Source organism: Trichosurus vulpecula, chromosome 8 (assembly GCF_011100635.1).
Source record: "Trichosurus vulpecula isolate mTriVul1 chromosome 8, mTriVul1.pri, whole genome shotgun sequence".
Lineage (NCBI taxonomy): Eukaryota > Metazoa > Chordata > Mammalia > Diprotodontia > Phalangeridae > Trichosurus > Trichosurus vulpecula.
In genome coordinates, this window is record NC_050580.1 from 57,300,146 (window position 1) to 57,319,823 (window position 19,678).

Here is a 19,678-nt window from a genome sequence, read left to right on the forward strand (position 1 = left end):
GATAACCCCAGTTTTGTTCATGGTACCACTATTCTCACAACAACTCAAGCCCCAAACCCTCTTCGAGTCCTTGTGTTAATGACTCTGTGGATATGGGTTGCCAACCATGACCAAAGTTAGGGGGTAAGGGCATATGAGAAGGGAAAGAGAGCCGTAGCTGGGGCCAGGGAGCCAATAGCAAGAGTTTATGAGACTTCAAGTGAAAGGTGACCCAAGAACTTAGCAAGGGCCATGTAGAAGGAAGGAGGGAGCTAAGCAGTGCTGTGCAGAGAAAAGTGGCAAGAGCTGGTGATGAATAGGATGGCAAAAAACTGGAAATCTAAGCCTGGTCCAAATTCTGTTAATTAGAGTCAGTTTATGTAGGCCTTCAGGTGAGGACGATAAAGATGAGGTGGGGAGCCAAGAGAAAGGGAGAAGTTTGAGACCTTTCTTACACGTTTTATTAGGCCCTAGAAGCACAAAGAACGAGTCTATTTTTGGTCTGATGAATTAATTCTTTATTATAGATTGAGACCAACTCTTCTATGCATAAAGAATCTTTTTTTTTTAAACAAGTTGAGCAAATTCACCTGTTAAAACATCAATTCTCAACCTTTCCCACCCCTGCCATCCTCATGTCCCAAAGCTTGATATTTACATCTCAGGGTCCATTTTGTAAACAGTGGGGACTGCCAGTCTTCCACAAGGCAGGTGGGAAGGGGAGGCCCCTAACGGGTCTCTATTCCCAGCTACCTGCCCAGTCAGAGCCTCCCCATCTCCCGCCCCAGCCGACTGTCTAGGACCTGGAGCTGCCTGAGGAAACCTGAGTTGGGGCAAATGTCTCGGTGGGCCTGCACCGTCTGAATGGCCTCCACCAGGGTCATATTTTCACAGATCATGAGGAATGCCAGGACAAGCGTGGCAGACCGGCTGACCCCCATGGCACAGTGCACAAATACGCGGCCTGCAGGTAGAGACAAAAGACAAGTTAGACAAGACAAAAGACATAGCCACAGGAGAACTAATAGAGTTGAATGCTTGGTCGGTATGGCCCCATCCAAGTCCCCTAGAAATGAGAGGCAAAGATGTTAACTAAGTCAGGTAACTGGAACTTTGCTCCTCAGCACTGCCATTTAAAGGATGCTAACCCCTAATGTCAGTCAGGGACTGTAAGTAGAGCCTTCTTCATGTCCAGGAGGATTCTTAGAGAGAATCCAAGGAAAGACACCAGTGTCCAGTAAGGAGTAGAAACTGATTTAAACTGCATGACTATGAAAAGTCCCAATGATACACGACACTTCAAAGGTCAAGCAGTGGGAAGCTAAGGAGAAGAGAATTCTGTCTAGAATGAGTTGCAGTGGAAGTCTGCCCCAATTTTGAGTTCATTGGTTCCTGGGCAGGCATCATTCTCTCAAGATGTGAATGGGCAGCTCCAGGACCTAGACTTAACCTAGGGCAGAATGAATTATGAAATCCACTGAGGTCAGAGGTGGGGTGCGGTGGGGAGGAGAGGAAGGTCCTCCCACCAGACAGCAGCACACAACCCAGGGAGTTTCCTCATTGGCAAAATGGGCAAATTGGATAAGACGACCTCTAGGTTCCCTTCTTGTCCAAATATGGGATCTATCTGGTGGAAGACGAAGAATCAGTAACATAGCATGTTGTTCAGTTGTGTCCAATTCTTTGTGACTCGATAGACCACAGCACTTTAGACCCCCTCTATCTCTGAAGTCTGTCCAAGTTCATGTTCATTATTTCTGTGACCCCATCTATCCATCTCATCCTCTGCCATCCCTTTTTCCTTTTCCCTTCAATCTTTCCCAACATCAGTGTCTTTTCCAACGAATCCCATCTTCTCATTATATGGGCAAAGGATTTCAGCTTCAGCTTCAGTATTTGACCTTCCAGTGAATAGCCTGAATTCATTCCTTTAAATATTGATTTAATCTCCTCGCTGTCCAAGGGACTCTCAAAAGTCTTCTTCAGCACCACAATTCGAAAGTGTGATTCTGCAGTGCTCAGCTCTCCTTACAGACCAACTCTCACAGCTATACATCGCTACTGGAAAAACCATCGCTTTGACTCGATGGACCTTTGTCAGAGAGGAAATATCTCTGCTTCTTAGTGTACTGTTCAGGTTTGCCAGAGCTTTTCTTCCAAGGAACAAGTGTCTTTTAATTTTATGGCTGCAATGGCCATCTGCAGTGATCTTTGAGCCCAAGAATATAAAATCTGACACTTCTATTTCTTCTCCCTCTATGTGCCAGGAAGTGACAGGGCCAGCGGCCAAGATCTTAGGGGTTTGGGGACGTTAAACTTCAAGCTAGCTTTTATACTCTCCTCTTTCACCCTCATCGAGAGGCTTCTTAATTCCTCTTTACTTTCTGCCCAGTGGTATCATCTGCATATCTGAGATGGTTGATATTTCTCCCAGCAACCTTAATTTCAGCTTTTGATTCATCCAGCCTGGCATTTCACATGATGTACTCTGCATATAAGTCAAATAAAAAAGGTGATAACACACAGCTTTGTTGTTCTTTGTCGTTCTTCAACCAATCAGTTGTTCATGTTGGGCTCTAACCTCTGCTTCTTGAGCTGCGTGCTGGTTCCTCAGGAGAAAAGTAAAATGACCTGGCACTCCCATCTCTTTGAGGACTTACCGCATTTTATTGTGATCCACACAGTCAAAATCTTAGTGTCGTCAGTGAAGCAGAAGTAGATGTTTTATTTTCTGGAACTCCTTTGCTTTCTCCATAATCCAGTGAATGTTGACAGCTTAGTCTCTAGTTCCTCTGCCTCTTCAAAAACCAGCCTGCTCTTCTGGTAATTCTCGGTTCACATATTGCTGAAGCTTAGCTTTCAGAGTCTTAAGTATAACCTTGCTGGCATGTGAAATAAGCACAATTGTTCAGTAATTTAAACATTCCTTGGCATTGCCCTTCTTTAGGATTAGGATGCCCACTGAGTTTTTCAATCCAGTGACCACTGTTGTTTTCCAAATTTGCTGGTGTATTGAGGGCAGCACTTGAACAGCATCAGCTTTTAGGGTTTTAAATAGCAGGGCTGGAATTTCATCACCTCTCTTAGCCTTACTGTTAGCAATGCTTCCTAAGGCTCACTTGACTTCACTCTCCAAGGTGTATGGCTCTAGATCAGTAACCACACCCTAGTGGTTATGGGTAATGTTAAGGTCTTGTCTTAAGCTTTTCTGCTTCTGTTAAATCGCTACCATCTTTGTCTTTTAGCACGCCCATTTTTGCATGAAATGTTTCCTTGATGTCTCTAATTTTCTTGAAGAGATCTTGTCTTTCCCATTCTATTGTTTTCTTCTATTTCTTTGCATTGCTCATTTAAGAACATTTTCTTATCTCTTCTTGTCTGTCTTGGGTAACCCTGAATGGCATGGCTCATAGTTTCATTGAGCTACACAAGCCCCTCTATCATGACAATGCAGTAATTGGGGAAGTGTGGGGGGAGGGGGAGGAGAATCATATCATAGTTTCTGGCAAACTGTCCTGACCCCAGTAGTTAACATCTAGTGCTAGAAGGCACCTCAAAAGTCACCTAGACCAGCGGTGGGGAAGCTGCAGCCTCAAGGCCACATGTGGCCTTCTAGGTCCTCGGGTGCTGCCTTTTGACTGAGTCCAAGTGTTATAGAACAAATCCTTTTATTAAGGGGATTTGTTCTGTGAAGTTTGGATTCAATCAAAGGGCTGCACTTGAGGACCTAGAGGGCTACACGTGGCCTCAAGACTGAAGGTTTCCCACTCCTGATCTAGACAAATGTCCTTACTCTACAGATGAGGAAATTTAGACCCTGAGAAGTTAAGTGAGGCATTCGAGGTCTCACAAATAGTAAATGTCAGAGGTGGGATTTGAATTTATGTCCTCTGACGCTGATCCAGTGCTTTTTCTACTGTTCCTTGCTGTTTCCCAAGAAGTTGGACTGGATAACTGGCATTAAAAAAACAAACAAAAATCCTTCCAAGGGAAGATCATTTGGATAACTGGCATTAAAAAAAAAAAACCAAATAAAAACAACACCAAAAACCTGAAATTCAAATACAGATATTCAGTCCATACCATATTCCATTACAGAAGTGGATTGCTCCTCCCCCCTTTCACCTTTGGGTTGCCCTTTTGTGAATGAACCCTCCTCTCTTTCAGAGTTACCATTGATGTCCATTATTTTGCCCTAACTTTTTTTTTTTGGAGGGGGGAAGGCAGGATAATTGGGGTTAAGTGACTTGCCCAAGGTCACACAGCTAATAAGTGTGTCAAATGTCTGAGGCTGGATTTGAACTCAGGTCCTCCTGACTCCAGGGCCTGTACTCTACTCACTGTGCCCCCTAGCTGCCCCAATGTTCATTATAACTTGATGGTCACCTGTGTGCAGATGTTTGCAGAGAGATATACAAGGTCCGTGTCTCCCAACCTTGTCCCTTGCAGGGATGGCCTTGCCATCTGGGCAAAGCCCTGCTGGGACCAAGAGATCCTGGACCCCTCTAAGAGGAGCTGCCTCCCCATGACAATTCCTGGGCCCATCATCTGGTACCCCAGTTGTTGATCAAGCTTTCCCCCAGAGATTTCTCAGGAAATCCAATCATTGTCTAGGTATGAGGACCAGATAACTTGTACTATGGCCTTTTCAGGCTAGCCTTGGGTTTTCTCTCAGTGACTCAGTGACCCTAGTGAAGGCTCTAGACAATGCTTCTGGGGACCATGCCACTGTCACCTGTTCCAACTGGGCAGGGATGAGGAGATGAGGAGTAGAGTAGAACTCCTTGAGGAATGCTTGCTCCCTTATTTCCTGATTAAATACCTCCTAAATACAGATTTCACCTCAGTGATATGAATATATCTGGGGAAGAGAAAAGTACTGCTAAAAATCCTTCCAAGGGAAGGTCATTTTTACCTCTCACTCAAGGGAGTCTCAGTTTCCTGATCTGAAAAATAGGAATAATAATTCTTTATTACCCACTAGGGAGCATAGTATAATGGGTAAATCTCCAGACTCAGAGTCAGGAAGACGTCTCGCCTCTGACACATCCTGGTTGTGAGACTCTGGGCAAAATCATTTAACTTCCCAGTGCCCCAAGCAACTATTTCAGACTGTAAATTGTAACACAGGCCTTGATTTGCACTGGTGGAGGAAATTTACTTACCAAGAGTGGCACAGTGGAAAGAGCTTTGGCTTTGGAGTCAGAAAACCTGGGTTCAAATCCCATCTCTGACACTACCTGTGTGACCTTGGGTAAGTCACTTAATGTCCTCAGTTTCCTCATCTGTAAAACGAGTGGGATTGGATTGCATGGTCTCCAAGGTCTCTGCCAGCTCTGAATATATGATCATAGTTATGCGACCTTGGAGCCAATGACTCTGGGAGCTAGAGGGAGCGTGAGGCAATGGAAAAAACAGTGATTTGGAGTTGGAGGCTCTGGGCAGGGCACAGAAGCCCTCAGGGCTGTGGTTTCTTCAGCTGTCCATGCAGGGGATTTGGCCAGATGACCTTGAGGCCCCTTCCAGCTCTGAGTTATAATCCTTTCTCTAATCCTTCCCAAATGGGAGATTACTGAGTATTTGTGCTTTTCTGGGGTGGAGTGGAGAAGCGAGGGGAAGGTGGCCGGAACCCCTGAGAATTTCGCCCACTTACCTGGCCCTCTCAGCATGGGCCCAGCTGGCTCTTCTTGAAATGTAGAGCTACTTGTCCTATTTGACTCCTGGGTTCCTCCCTCAATCTCTTCTACCCCTCTCTCAAATATAACACCACTACCAGAAAAGGAAAAGGAAGAAGAGGAAAAGGAAGAGAAGGAGGAGATGAAAGAAGAGAAGGAATAAAAGGAAGAGGAGGAGGAGACAGAAGAGGAGAAAGAAGAGTAGGAGGAAAAGAAGGAAGAGGAGAAGGATAAGGAAGAGAAAGAAGAGGAGGAAGAGAAGGAAAAGGAGGAAGAAAAGGATAAGGAAAAGAAGAAAAAGGAGAAGGGAGAGAGGTAAAAGGAGAAAGAGAAGGAAGAGGAGGAGGAGGAAGAGAAGGAAGAGGAAAAAAAGGAGAAAGAGAAGGAAGAGGAGGAAGAAGAGGAGGAAGAGAAGGAAGAGAAGAAGGAAGAGGAAAAGGAGAAGGAAGAAGAAGAAGAGGAGGAAGAAAAGGAGAAAGAGAAGAAGGAGAAGGAAGAGGAGAAAGGGGAAGGAAGAGGAGAAGGAAGAGAAAGAGGAGGAGGAGAAGGAAGAGGAGAAGAAAGAAGAGGAAGAAGAGAAAGAAGAGGAGGAAGAGAAGGGAGAGGAGGAAGAAGAAGAGAGAAGGAGAAGAAAGAAAAGGAGAAGGAAGAGGAGGAGGAGAAGGAGGAAGAGGAGGAGAAGAAAGAAGAGGAAGAAGAGGGGAAGAGAAAAAAGAGAAAGGAGAAGGAAGAGAAATAAGAGGAGGAAGAGGAGGAGAAAGAAGAAAAGGAAGAAGAGAAAGAGGAGGAGAAGGAAGAGGAGAAGGAGGACGATGAAGAGGAGAAGGTTCACCTTGATTGCTGAGAGCAGTTCTTATGTATCTCGCTGCAGGCAGGAAGTAAATGCTGAGGTCAAAGAAGGGATTGTCATCAGCCTCAATCCCGTAATATTCCACAGGCATCCCTCGGTAGAATTTGGAGCCCGTGTCAACGTGGAACCTGCCGGCAGCCACATTCACGATGTGGGTGATGCCCAGCTGGCACAGCTTACTCTTATCCCGCGCTGCATACCTGGAAGTGAATAAGGAAGGAAAGGCATGGAATGCTGCTGCTGCTGTGGGCAGGGAGACCAATGAGCAACTCAGGGTGAGGTGACTTGGCAGGGTGGCAGAGGAGCTGAGTCCTCCTCAGAGTCGGGGGCAGAGGACAGGGTACTATCATAGGGGAGCTCATGCACAGAAGATCTGTGCTTTTAGCCTGGCTCTAAGCAGTCGCTGGCTGTGTGACCATGGATGAAGAAGGGAAGAGAACAAGTATTTTTAATTAAGTCCCTGCTATGAGCTAGATGTTGTACTAAGCACTTTACAAATATTATCTCATTTGATCCTTCCACTAATGCTGGAAGCTAGGGACTATTATGAACCCCCATTTTACAGTGGAGGAAATTGAGGCAAGCAGAGTTAAGTGACTTGCCCAGGGCCACACAGCTAGTATGTGTCTGAGGCTGGATCTGAACTCAGATCTAGCCTCTATCCACTATCCTCTATCCCCCTAGCTACCTCTAAGGAAATCAGTTAACTGCTCTGAGCCTCAGTTTCACCATCTATAAAGTGGGATGGGGACTAAATCTGTGATTTCATTGGTAGAAGATAAGGAAAGTCCTAACTATGCAGATTATCCCCTTCTCTCTGTCTTAAAAGGTTGCAGAGATTAAGTGACTTGCCCAGGGTCTTCCTGGCTCCAAGGCTTGCTCTCTATTACACTAAGGTGAATAGTAGAATGGAAACCATTGGAGTGTAAGAATTATGTCATTTTTGTCTTTGTCATCTCCAGCACCTAATTTGAGTCATTTCTCTGGCCCCTGTGCCTAGGCATCAATGGAGTTCTCTGGATTCAGACCAACCCTGCACTGAGAACCCGGCCCAAAGGCAGCAGAATGTCAGGGTGAACCAGCCTGGAGAATTCACCCAAATGGCTCTTTCCAAAGCTGGGGCCCTCTATCCCAAGAAGAGAGATGTGCTGAGGTTTTAAGGTAGAAAGAACTTGGGGAGCTACCTCCTCTACTTTGCCCTATTGGGTACTTTCCCTTGTTATTCCCTTTCCTACCAGGGAGAGATGCCTAGGAGTTGAGCCTTTCAACTATTCCTCAGGAAGAAATCACTCCTAAGAAGACCCATGCCCATCACTGTTCCCTCAGGTGTGCATCCCCCTCCCATTGCTGTTAAGTTGGGGAAGGTGGGCTTACGCGTCTCCCAGGTAGAGGTTAGGCCAGACCTCATTGATGTGGCTCATCGAGGAGGCCCTTCGAATCCACAGCAGGCGCTGCAGGTAGGCCAAGGTGGGTGTCTGGTAGGGGACAAGGTTCTGGGTGCTAACTCGGGCTGCCCCATGGATCTTGGGCCTCCGCAGGTCCTGTCTCTGCAGTGAATCCATCCTGGAAAACAGGGGAGGGCATCCCATTGCTGTCCTTGTGCGGGCCCTGGGGGAGGGAGGAGGGAAGTTGGAGGGAAGGGGTGGAGGAGGAGTGAGTCCCAGAATCCAGGAAGGTCTGTTTCTCCCATCACTAAGAGGAAAGATACCTGGTTTTTTGTTTTTAATTTTTTTTTATAGAGGGAGTGAAAGACATCTGTCTCTCTTAGCAGTGAAGGGATGAGGGGTAGGAGGGAAACTTGTTCTCTCATATAATCAACTATGGGAGGGGAAGGAGGAGATGGCTTTGGGAACTATGGAAAGGAGGGAGCCTAGAAGGCCAAAGTCAGGGGAGAACATGTCCGTTGCATAGGCAAGGATAGGGATCTCCCATTGGAGCATTGGTCCAACTGCCCTTCCTGTGCTACTCTGCATCCCCATCCCCTCAGGCAGCCCAACAAGGAGCTGCTTGTGACCTACAGGTGGCTTCTACAGCATGGTCCAAGGGAAACAGTTCTGACTGAGAATCAGAAGATCATCATATCCCAGGAGCTCCGGGATGAGGAGGAGGTGATTGAGGTCATGTGACCAGAATGGCCTTTGTTTTCTTTGGGTGACTCAGTTTATCTCATTGGGCCTTGCTGGGTGCTGGACCTGCTGCACCTCTTCCGGGGCAGGAAGCCCAGAGACCATGCCTGGGAGCAGAGAACTTCCTGTGTGATGAGTCATGGGGCTGGCTGAGGGGAGGTGTTGACTCTAGAGCCATGCCCTATTAGGTGTTAACCTAGGGGAAGGGGCCAACTCAAGAACCAATCGGCCCTGGTCATTCAGGCGTGGCCTACAGCCGTAGCTGACGCAGGAGCTGCCGGTAGCAGAGCTAACCCACATGTGGAGCGAGGAGTGCTGAGCAAGGACTTGAGGCCAGCGGGTAATCTTCTTACCATAAAGGGGAAGCATGTATACGATTTTGCTTTATACCATCATGCTTCTCTGCGGCCTCCTGGTTACTCTTGTGAGGCGGACTTATTGGGCCTGGAAACTTTTGATCTTTTGTGGGTCTGTTACTGTGGAGTTTAAATACATGATTTAGTTCTTCTGCCTCCTACCTAGAGAATTCCTTATATACTGCGGTTCCAAACCTTTCAGGCATATATATGATTCTCTTTGAAATCATAAATTCTGCCTTCATAATACAGGTCATCACCTCTAAGCCCCTCATTTTATAGGAGGAATCTCAGGGCTAGAGAGAAAAAGACCTTTGCTCCATGTCACATGGGGTCTGGATTAGAGTTCAGCTCCATAGCTGTGTTCCCTTAGGCAAGTATTTCATTTTTCTGGGCCTCAGCTTTCATGTCCCCAAAATGAATGGGTTGTGGGAGTTTAGTTAATTGAACGGGGCTCTGAGTACAATGGGGTTGGACTAGGCGATCTTTAAAATTTCCTCCCATTCTGTAATTCCACACCATCTTCCTTTCCCTCACCTCTGCCTTACCTGGGTGGCAGGTAGAGGCCATTCTGGTAGGACCACAAGGACTAAGGGACACCTCCCCAGCCTTTTTGCCTGAGCTTAGCCATGAGACAGAAGAGACAAGTGACCGCTGAAGGGTTTATGTCATCCCTTGCCCCTTGCGTTTCAAGGGAAGCTAGATCTCCATTCTTTCTTCTCCTAGACTAGTACCTTGTTGCCTATCAAGCCACCCCGGGGCTCAGTACTGTGTCCCATTGGCTACAGAACTTAAGACACATACTTGTCTGGGGCCTAAACAGGTCAAGCCAACCCTCCCTGGACATGATTGTTCCAGAGTCCTACTCGTGTGTAGCAGAGTGCAATGGTGGCAAGGGACAACATCATTTTTGTCTTTGGATTGCCCAGAGCCTGGCACATAGTAGGTGCTGAACTGAATTGAACAGATGATTTTTCCCCTAATGGACTCCCCAGCAAAACCCAGCTCTCTTTCCTCAGCAAAAAGGGACCAGGAATCTGGAAGTAAGAAGAGGCCTCAGGCCCCCTGCCCCAACCAACTTCCTTCTCCCAAATGCCCTGAGGGTCAGAGTGGAATGGCCTAGCTTGGAGGCTGTATTGTTATTCCTTCTTTTCAGTGGCTGAACATGACCCACAGCATCCTGGGGATCGGGGTTAAACATGTGACCCTTCCCTCTTGAAAATTCTGTAATTCTATGATTTTTTTGTTATTATTATTACAGTTGAATATATACCATCCTCCATTAACTGAACTTCCAAGTATTTTTTTTATTTAAAAAGGAAAGCGAGCTATAACCCTCCTTTGTAACTTTTATGCCAGGGCTCTTGTTCTGATTATTGGACTGTTACCTCCCCTGATTAGGAAATAAACAGAAATTGAGTTCGAGGAACAATTCAGAAATGAAGGGCGTATGTAATTTGTTATTCGTAGGAATGTGTACTAGGCTTTGCCCAGCTGCCTGGGAGAGGGGCGATACCATTGTTCAAAGCCTTTATGATGACTAGCTGATGAGTTGGACAAGACGCAGGGAATAGGGTGCAAGTTGAATGAAAGGTGTCTAAAAGAAAATGATGTGATGTCACAATTTTAACAAGAACCAATTTTACCTGGGCCAGGTCCACCACCTCATGTTGGAAATAAGCCAGGCCGGAAGAGTTCAGTAAACACGGAAGGCTTGCTGTCTCCTGGGCTTCTTTTCATAGTACATAGTGGATACAGTACTTGCATGTATGTCTCTAGGCCCAAGGGGCACCTGGCCCTGGGTGTAGGGGATAGGCGAGGGAATCCAAGTCCTTCTCACAATTTTCCCAGGTAAGCTTGGGGACCAGTAATATTCTTGAGACACTCACATGAGGCTGAAGCAGCTAGGAACTGGAGTGACTTCTACCTGGAGCAGGGACGATAATGTCCTATACTATTCTCTGTCTGCCAACTGGGCTCTACCCAAGAGTGTGGCCGATATAACCACAGGACTCTCCAGGTCCCTTTCTCAGCATTGGGAGTTCTTTGCTGACACTGCCCCTGGGACTCCTGGTGAAAACTGTCATAAACCCCCCATCCCTCAATTCCCCATTGAGACCCTCACCTCTGATAGCAGTGAACCTTCTCATCTGATCAAGGAAAGCTTAGACACAGCCTTAACTTTCCTCCTCTCCTCCTTTACATTCCAGAACTGTATCCAGAACCATTATTTTGGGGTGACAGAGAGTGTTTCCAGGGCCCTAGTGGGCACAGAAATGGAGACACCGTCTGTGTCTTGTCCAGAAAGGTGGGTTATCTGGATAGCCAGCTATATGAGGAAATCCCTGGGAAGTTGGAGCTTATAAAGCTGTGGGGTCATATACATCAGGGTCTGGTGTCCCTCTGGCTTTGACTTTCCTGCATACCTGCACACCTATAAACCATGACTAGGCCATGTGGGATGGAGGCGGTGCCTTCTTTCTCACACCACCCCGCTATTCAGGGTATTTAGGTATGGGACAACATAAAAGGAAACCTTCTTCCTCTTGGTGCGATAAAGGCCTACAATCTCAGCTTAAAAACTGGCAGCAGGGGTGAAGAGAAACCTATAGAACCTGAATGACTTGTCCCAACTTCCACAGCCAGTTGACCCGGAGAGTTGAACTCCCAGGAAACCCTGGCTGTGGAGTTCTGCAGACTTCACAGGCTACAATTAGGACTAAGCTCAAGCCCACAGAAGGACTGCCTGATCCTGGTCATCCAACCCTTCCCCAATAATGGGCTTCTTACCTATATATAACCCCACCTACCTAGAGCATGGTCTAGGGCTTGAGTCTGGAGGCTCTGGGGGCCAGGGCAGTGCTGGACTCAACAGCAGGATCGGAACAGGGGGCTGAGGTTCCATCTGAGAACACAAATGCTGTGAAGCGTCTAGAATTCCAGCTGGTCGACCTGGAAGCCTCTGGGGGGAGGGGGAGGGGGGAAGCAGGAGAGAGGCCCCTGAGCTATCCCTGCCCAGAAGAGGGGCGCCTCGTGCAATCGCTGCAGCTTCATCAAGCCGTCTCAAGGCACCGATGTACTCATCAGCCAGCCCAGGACAGACCGCAGAGTAAGCGGCTTCATATGATGTCATTTAAAGGGGCCCCGGAGAAGGGGTGTTGGCAGGAAAGAAAGGAGGTTATAGCGGGTGCCAACAACAAACCACCAGCAACAGGAGGTAACCAGGGTCTGGGCCCGCCAATTGGCCAGGCTTGGTTGTCCCAGGGCTCTTTCAGCCTTGATTTTGACCAGGTTGAGGCTGGGGGCTGCTTCCAGGAAGTCCCCTGAATCCAGACACTGTCTCCCAGCTACAGCTCTGATGGAGAAACCTGGTCCCACCCAGCTCTTCCTTTGCCGTCCCTTTCTCTGGCCTCCCAGAATCAAACATAGGGTAAGACTACCCTCCCGTGGCCAAGCCCACGCTCTGCAGCCTGACTGCATGGAAGGTAGATAAGAAACCACAATAGCTCAGAACCAAGAAGACCTATTAGCAATACAACAGTCTACAATCTTCCTTCCCTTGTGGCCCTCACTTCAACCAACAACTTAGCACCTTTCCCTGAAGGAAGGATTATTGAACTGGGAGATCCTGGGCGGCTTTGGAGTCTCTCCTCATTTCTCACTAGAGAAATCATTTTAACCTAGCCCAGAGGACCTGGATTCATTGGTCTCTGATTTTTGCTGCCTCGGTTTCAGCGTCTGTAATATGAGGGGGTTGGAGTAGGGGGGCTACTGGCGTCCTTTCTTGTTCAAGATCCCTAATTCTGACCTCTAAGGTTCCGTTCAACTCCATATCAAGGATCTCCTTCCCAGGGACCACCTTGACCAGGGTTGGGGGCCAGGGAGGGGGAGGGGGGGCAGAGGTGGAGTTGGAGAAGGGATGAGGTTATCAGGGGATTCCTTATTCTTCCAAGGGATACTCCCCCCACCCCACCCACTCACCCCCTCCACCCTGTTGACATGAGGATGTCCAGGGGCAATCAAGTATAGAGGCAGGCAGACATTGGTTGCTGGCTGCTCTGGGGTGCTTTCTGCCTGCCCCTAGACTCTGACTTATCTTAAGACCTGATCCAAGTCATTTCCCTTGGGATTTTTTGGTTTGAGAAGTTGGAGGATCAGGATTTGTGCTTATAGGAAATAATCTAGTCTAGCCCAGGGAAGGTATAAAATTATAGAGAGCTTCGAAAGAGAAAATTTATTCTGAGGTTCTTAACCTGAGGTCAGTGAACTTGTTTTGTTTTTTTTTTTAATAGTTTGATAAGTATTTAATCCTATTCATTTTAATCCTATGCATAAGTATTATAATCCTATGTATTTTATTTTCTGCATTTAAAAACATTCTGAGGAGTCTACAGGCTTTATCAGACCCTGCCAAAGCAGTCCAGGAAACACGCACATACAGAGGGTTAAGAACCCCTGACATAGAAGAAAGTGAAATTGTGAGATCTCTTACAACCTTCTCTGTCACAGGTGGAAATAAATGCTGCCCTCCATCCAGGCTCAGCCCCTCCTAGGCAGCTGGAAGGCCCTTTCCTTTCTGTTCCCCTCAATCCCATTACCTCTCTCCATCTTTCATCTGAGAAGCTGGATTCTTCCCTCCCTCCCTCCCCAGGCCCCTAAAAATCTGAGAACAGAGGAGCCCATTCTTAACTTTGGACATTGAGACTCAGGGGAGGTAAGTGACTCACCCAGGGTCACTTGCTTATTCTAAGTCCTGTCTTTCCTATTCCACATCCCACACTTAGAAGATTGTAGGTTCAGAAGTGGAAGGGACCTTAGTGGTCTGGTCTCATCTCTTGATTTTGGGTGAAGGAGGGGAATGGGCACTGGGCTGGTGGGAACTCTCTTGGGAACTCTCAAGTGAGAAAACTCTTCAACAACTCAAAAGTCTTAGGGAGTCACCTGGCACAGGAAAAGTTTAAGTGACTTGTCCAGGGTCACATGGCCAAGGACTTGAACTTGTCCTGGCTTTAAGATTAGTTCTCTGGCGGATATCCTACGAATGCCTCTCCCTACTTCATGGATAAAGAAACTGAGGCCCAGAGAATCTAAATAATTTAAAGGCAGTAAGTGGCAGACTTGGGATTTGAACCCACTACCTCGGACTACAGACCTAACATGCTTTCCCCTACACCATGCTGGCTCCCTAACCACTACACCACACTATCAGGTTACCTGTCAGTTGTAATTCATCATTCCTTTCCCAACCTCTTATTCAGCTCAGGGTTGTCTCATCTGTGCTGAGAAGAGGAGGGTCACACTGTTGCAATTCTGTATATCTCTCTTGACTGTCAGTTTTCGTCTGTCTCTGACTCCTATCTGTTTATCTATCTGTGTGGATCAGGTGGCTCTAACTCTCCCCACACACCCAACCACCATGACCGGTGTGTGCCCATACCACCCCCAAGCACATGCCACCAAGAGGCTGTGTCCCTCGAGGCACGCCTAGAACGGGCTGAGGAGGGGGCGGCACTCACCTGTGGAGGGGGCCTAGCCTGGTTCCAGCCTCTGGCTATATAGTCTCCCAATAGGCAGGTTCCCAGCTGCCTGTCTCTGCTCTGTTGAGCCTGCTTCTATTTTGGATTTGTGTTTAATTATAAACCATGATCTGCTTCCCCCCTTCCGCCCTCCTCTTCTTACTACCCACCCTACCCAGGGCCATCAGTCCCCTTCGTTCTCAGGAGGGGAAGGTGCCGAGACGATGGCACAGCAAGGGCATGAGACTGAGCCCAGTCTGGTAAACCTGGCACCCGACACCTGCCTCCACCCCCTCTGACCCATCATCAGAACTCTGCATGCTGAGGATACAACTAGTCCAGCCACAGCCTCGGCTATATATATGGTATGTGTCAATGATTGTTGGGAGCTGAGGGTGGGAGGAATAGCAGGAGAAGGCTGTAAGCAACTATTCCCTGGCCAAGGGGATTTAAAAATCTGTGGGTATTTTTTCAAGCCTTTATTATTATGTAGAAATAGAGGGCAGAAAGCAAAATGGAAGAAGGCTCATGATTATGGTCTTGTCCTACTTAGGGCATGGAGGTATGATGGAGAAAGGAAAAGAAACTGGGCTCACCATCAGGCCACCTGTTCTTGGCCACCTAGATGTCCCTTCCCTTCCTGAACTATTATACCTCCTCTCCTTTCCCCTGCCCCTACTGCCCTTGATGGTATCAGGAAGAAAGATGGGGAGGGAGCAAAGCTAAAAAAGGGGTGGATAGAGAGAAGCTCGAATGCTATTCAAATGAGATAGTATTTGTAAAGCATGGTGCCTAGCACATAGTAGGTGCTATATAAATGCTTATTATGCCTTCTCTCTTCACAGAGTTGACTGAATTCATCCCCAGGATGCCAGGCCACAGGGCAGAATCGCAAGGAGCCTGGGAGGATTTTGCCAGGAATGAAGTCCAGCTCCTTGGCCTATGCTTTGCAGAAGCTAGATGTCCCTTCTGTAAGAAGCTATGACCCATAATTCTATCCAGGTGGAGGATGGGCCACTGTTAGCAGCCTAGAGTTCAGAGAAGTGGCTTTTGGGAAGGGTTATATAGAGGAATGACTACTGTATATTTTCTGGACCCTAAGCAGAAAATCAGTTTGTGACCAGAACCTGCTCAGAGGTCTTCACATCTCCAACCCATTGGGACCTTTGGAAAATCTCCGGCGAACCTTGGCAAAGTTCTCCTATTCCACCTCACAGTGTCCCTCTGCCATCTTGATCCCTGCAAACCCCAGCCTTCACAGGCACACATGAGCACAGTTCTAATTGAGGACAAAGTCGTAGCTTTCAGATCTGCACCCTTCCAATCCATTCTTAAGGGAGGATAACCCCATTGGCAGAGCCTTTGAGCCTAGTAAAATACCAGTAAAACTTTGGTTTAAAAAAATGACCATTTTATTTTCAGTGGAGAGGGGTGGGCAGCATCAGCTTCTCCCCACTGCCTTTATGCTGTTCCTGGCTAAGTTGGAGGTCCAGGTCACGCAGCTGGGAGAGGAACCCCCGATTGGGGCAGATGTTTCGATGGACACTTACTGTCCTCAGGGCTTCCACCAGAGTCAACTGCTTCCGGAGCATTAGGAAGGCAAGTACCAGGGTAGCAGAGCGGCTAAGCCCCATGGCACAGTGAACAAGCACCTTCCCTGGGAAGAATCAGAGCATCAGAGATTTAGAGGCTGGATTTGAACTCAGGTTTTCTTGATACCAAATTTAATAAACCAAGCCATGAAGATGGGGAATTGAGAACAGCCTCAAGTGGGTATAAAGGGAAGGACAAGGAAGAGGAGTCCCTGATCCATTTTATAGGCTGGAACATGCAGCCCAATGTAACAGAAAATCTGGGGTGGTTATGGGTCTCAAACCCCAGGCTCTAGGGTCCTAGAAGTCTAGACTGACTCCTGCTCTGGATCATCTTTGCAAGATCCTCAGAATGGAGGCGGGGGCAATGTTTACCTGGCTTGGGCAAAGGAAAAAGTGCCTCCCCCTAGCCTGCCCTCTTACCTTCTGAGGTCTCCAGTGCTCCCTGGATGAAGTTTGCTGCCTCATGGAAAAAGACACTGAGGTCAAAGGCAGGGTCATCAAAAGCCTGTATCCCATGGTAGGTCACAGGTAAGTGACAATAGTAACTGGGTCCTGTAGACATACCCGACCCCACGTGGGCAGCGTTGAGGATATGAGTGATTCCTTGGCTTTGCAACATTTTGAGATCCCTGGCAGCCCATCTATGGTGGGGAAGGAAGTCCGAGAGACATGAAGTTGCTATGGGGTCAGATGGCAGTGAGCATCCAATAACTGGGATCCTGACCCAGCCTCAACTTCAACAATCCCCAACCCTATTCTTATCCTATCCCACATCCAAAACTGAAACCACCTAATCATAATCAAAACCCTAAAACATACTTCCCAAGCCTCAATATCTCAACTCTAACCCAGAACCTAATTCCAGCCCCAACCCCAACAATCCAGCCCTACTTCTTCAGCCCCATGGCTCATTCCCTAGCGATCAGGATGGGGTGGAGACAGCTAGTTTAATATTCCCTCTCCCATGGCCTTTTCAGGGACAGCCCCAGATCTGGGATTTGATCCCCAGTTTGGATCTTAGAATGAATGATTTGAGAAAAGATAGGAAATCAGAGGAGGGACAATGGTAGAGATATCTTACAAATCTCCCACGTAGATGTTAGGCCAGACTTCATCCATGTGGTTCCCGGGTCCCCTTTGAGTCCAGAGGAGTCTCTGCAGGTCATCTACCTCTGGTGTCTTATCTCTGATGTTGTGAAACATCTTCCCACCTGCCTGACCCCCAGTGAGGAGTGTTCTAGTCAGGGTGGAGTCCAAAGGAACCTTGACATAAGATGGCGGGGGTAGGAAGGAAATAAAGTGCAGAGGAGCTAGAGACAAGAGAAAAGGTTGTTGGGGTTCCTGCTTTCCTTAGGGAAACACTAGCCTACTTACATGAGAGTGTGAGTGGTGCGGGGTGGTGGGGAGGGATATTGGGAGGACAGCCTGAGTACCCTTCTTGAAGTTCTCATCTCTGGGTTGTTGGACTTTAGTGGGCTGATGGTAGAGCAAGGATCCCTCATTTTCACAAAGATATAATTGATTCATCATCACAAAACAGGAAGGGTTCTTAGTTCTTCAAGACCCCGGATCCATTTCTTTGGCTCCAGACACCCTACCTTAACCACCTTTCTTCTCTTCCTGTTCCTTTTCTCTTTCCTTTTCCCTTCTCTCTTCCTACTTTCTCCCCTGTAGAGAAGGCTCATTCTTAAGCTATCCAAAAAGTCACTTTAGCCCTTGGTCCATTCCCCATCAAGAGACCCAAAGATCTGGCTCCCTGAGAAGAACTCCAGACTAGACAGCCTTCATATCTTGAGTCCTAAATGTGAACAATGGGAAAATAACCCCTTCCTTTCCTTGAAGAGGTAGAGAACGCTGTGGGTGTAGAATGTCGCCTTATGCTGTCAACCACAGTTGATATATATTAGTTTGTTTTATTAAACTTTGTGTTTGGAAGTTTTGTTGTTGTTATAAGGAGAGAAAAAGGAGGCATGTTCAGAAATGAATGTGATATAAAAGCAAAAGTCTGTTTGTAGGTCACCCACCTCTAGTAACCTTCTATTTTTCCTGGAAAAAAGAAAAAGAAAAAAAAGGGGTTAAAGTTACTAAATAGCCACTTGATCCACAGTTAAGTCATTCTGGCTCTTGTTACCAAAGTTCAATTGACTTAGTCACAACCTAAGGGAAAGCCCAAGGGACAGAATACTCCTGGTGACTGTTTCAGGAACCCAGCCCCTACTTCCTGACTTCTGTGATTGTTTGATTGAGTGACCTCCAACACAGTCAGGGAGGCGTAGGTTTCTAGCTCATTTTACAACAAGAGACGAATCTAGCACATAGTATGATAGAAAGAGGTTTGTATTAGGAGTCAAGAAATATGAGTTCTAGACCTAGCTTTGCCACTGACTTGCCATGCGGCTTTGGGCAAGTCATTTAACTTCTCTGGGCCTCTGTTTCCACTTAATAAAAAGAAGGGGTTGAATTTGATGACCTCTAAGGAAAGTCAGTTCCAGAGGCCTAATCTTCTACATCTGGGTGACTTTCTCAAGAAGGAGACTTAGGACAGCCTGAGACGAAAAAATCACAGAATTTGAGGGCTGGAAAGAGCCTCATTAGTCATCTAGTACAATTCCAACATGAATTATAACTTATATGGACTATAATTTACCCAAACGGTCATCCAGCCTCCTCTTGAAGGCCTATGGGGAAGGAAAATCTACCCCACCTTGAAGCTGTCTGTTCCACTTTGGGACAGCTTTCATTGTTGGGAAATTCTTTCTGACGTCAAGCCTAAATTGGCCTCTTGCCTTTTGGGGTCAAACAGAATAAATCTAGTTCTTCTTCCCCAAAACAGGCCTGCAAACGTTTAAAGCACATATCACATTCTTACATCTTCTCTTCTCCAGACTTAATGTCCCTTCCCAGTTTCTTTAGCCAATCCTCCTATGACATAGATTCACAGCTTTTTGCCATACTTGGTTGCTATGATTGCCTTCTTCTGGATACTCTCTAACTTGCCAACATTCTTCTTAAAGTATGGCATCCAGAACTGAACATGATATATCAGATGATTATTGATAAGAGCAAAGTCCAGTAGCACTATCATCCCCCTATTCCCGGAAGCTGTGCCCCTCAGTGCAACCCAAGATTGCATTATTTTTTAGTTGCTGCATCATCCTCATGTGGGGTCTGAAGTCCACTAAAACCCCTAGATCTTTTTCAGAAGTGCTGTCTAACCATGTGCCTCTCCCATCTTGTACTTTGTGAACTTGACATTTGGTACCCAGAAGAGTGACTTATCCTGATGGAATTTCATCTGAATAGATTCAGCATAAGATTTTTGTTGATCCTGACTCATCAATCAGTATATTGTCTGGCTTTCCCAGCTTTGTGCTTCAGCAAATTTGGTGATCCATTAAAGATGCAAGTCATAGTTAAAAAATATTAAAAAGCATAAGGCCAAGCACACATCCCCAGGGTACGTAGAGGCCTCCTGGCGCACTGACACTGAACCACTAACAGCTACTCTCTGAACGCAGCTATCCAACCAGCTGTGAATCGATCTATATTATCAATCAATTTAAACTGTCAGTTAATTCACA

The 19,678-nt window shown here is 47.0% G+C and overlaps 2 protein-coding genes across 5 annotated transcripts; both read right to left on the reverse strand.

Moving 5' to 3' along the window:
• Window positions 1–478: 478 nt before the first annotated feature.
• Window positions 479–14,552, reverse strand: LOC118828930 (dual specificity protein phosphatase 13-like). 4 transcript variants are annotated; one of them, XM_036735821.1, is made up of 4 exons: window positions 14,503–14,552; window positions 7,879–8,112; window positions 6,487–6,704; window positions 479–943 (listed from the first exon to the last, which is right to left on the reverse strand). In XM_036735821.1, the coding sequence occupies exons 2-4, from the start codon at window positions 8,091–8,093 to the stop codon at window positions 741–743; spliced, it is 636 nt and encodes a 211-aa protein (XP_036591716.1). In that variant the 5' UTR covers window positions 8,094–8,112; window positions 14,503–14,552; the 3' UTR covers window positions 479–740. The 4 variants fall into 4 exon arrangements, with proteins under 4 accessions (XP_036591716.1, XP_036591720.1, XP_036591719.1 ...); XM_036735825.1 differs by having other exon boundaries at window positions 7,879–8,067; window positions 14,503–14,531; XM_036735824.1 differs by lacking the exon at window positions 14,503–14,552 and adding an exon at window positions 11,797–11,875 and having other exon boundaries at window positions 7,879–8,067.
• A 1,368-nt stretch (window positions 14,553–15,920) lies between these two features.
• LOC118828932 (dual specificity phosphatase DUPD1-like) lies at window positions 15,921–17,318 on the reverse strand. The gene is made up of 3 exons (XM_036735826.1): window positions 17,179–17,318; window positions 16,518–16,738; window positions 15,921–16,159 (listed from the first exon to the last, which is right to left on the reverse strand). Exons 1-3 carry the CDS (start codon window positions 17,298–17,300, stop codon window positions 15,921–15,923), a joined length of 582 nt encoding a protein of 193 aa, XP_036591721.1. The 5' UTR covers window positions 17,301–17,318.
• Window positions 17,319–19,678: the final 2,360 nt, after the last annotated feature.

What these genes read in the sequence shown, in the direction of transcription:
- LOC118828930 (XM_036735821.1), bottom strand. Translation starts at nt 8,093, where the DNA reads ATGGGATGCCCTCCCCTGTTTTCCAGGATGGATTCACTGCAGAGACAG. An exon ending in AACCTCTACCTGGGAGACGC is followed by an intron (nt 6,705 to 7,878) that starts GTAAGCCCACCT and finishes ATTCACTTCCAG; the next exon opens with GTATGCAGCGCGGGATAAGA. An exon ending in AACTGCTCTCAGCAATCAAG is followed by an intron (nt 944 to 6,486) that starts GTGAACCTTCTC and finishes CTCTACCTGCAG; the next exon opens with GCCGCGTATTTGTGCACTGT.
- LOC118828932 (XM_036735826.1), bottom strand. Translation starts at nt 17,300, where the DNA reads ATGTTTCACAACATCAGAGATAAGACACCAGAGGTAGATGACCTGCAG. An exon ending in AACATCTACGTGGGAGATTT is followed by an intron (nt 16,739 to 17,178) that starts GTAAGATATCTC and finishes TCCCCACCATAG; the next exon opens with ATGGGCTGCCAGGGATCTCA. An exon ending in AGCACTGGAGACCTCAGAAG is followed by an intron (nt 16,160 to 16,517) that starts GTAAGAGGGCAG and finishes GATTCTTCCCAG; the next exon opens with GGAAGGTGCTTGTTCACTGT.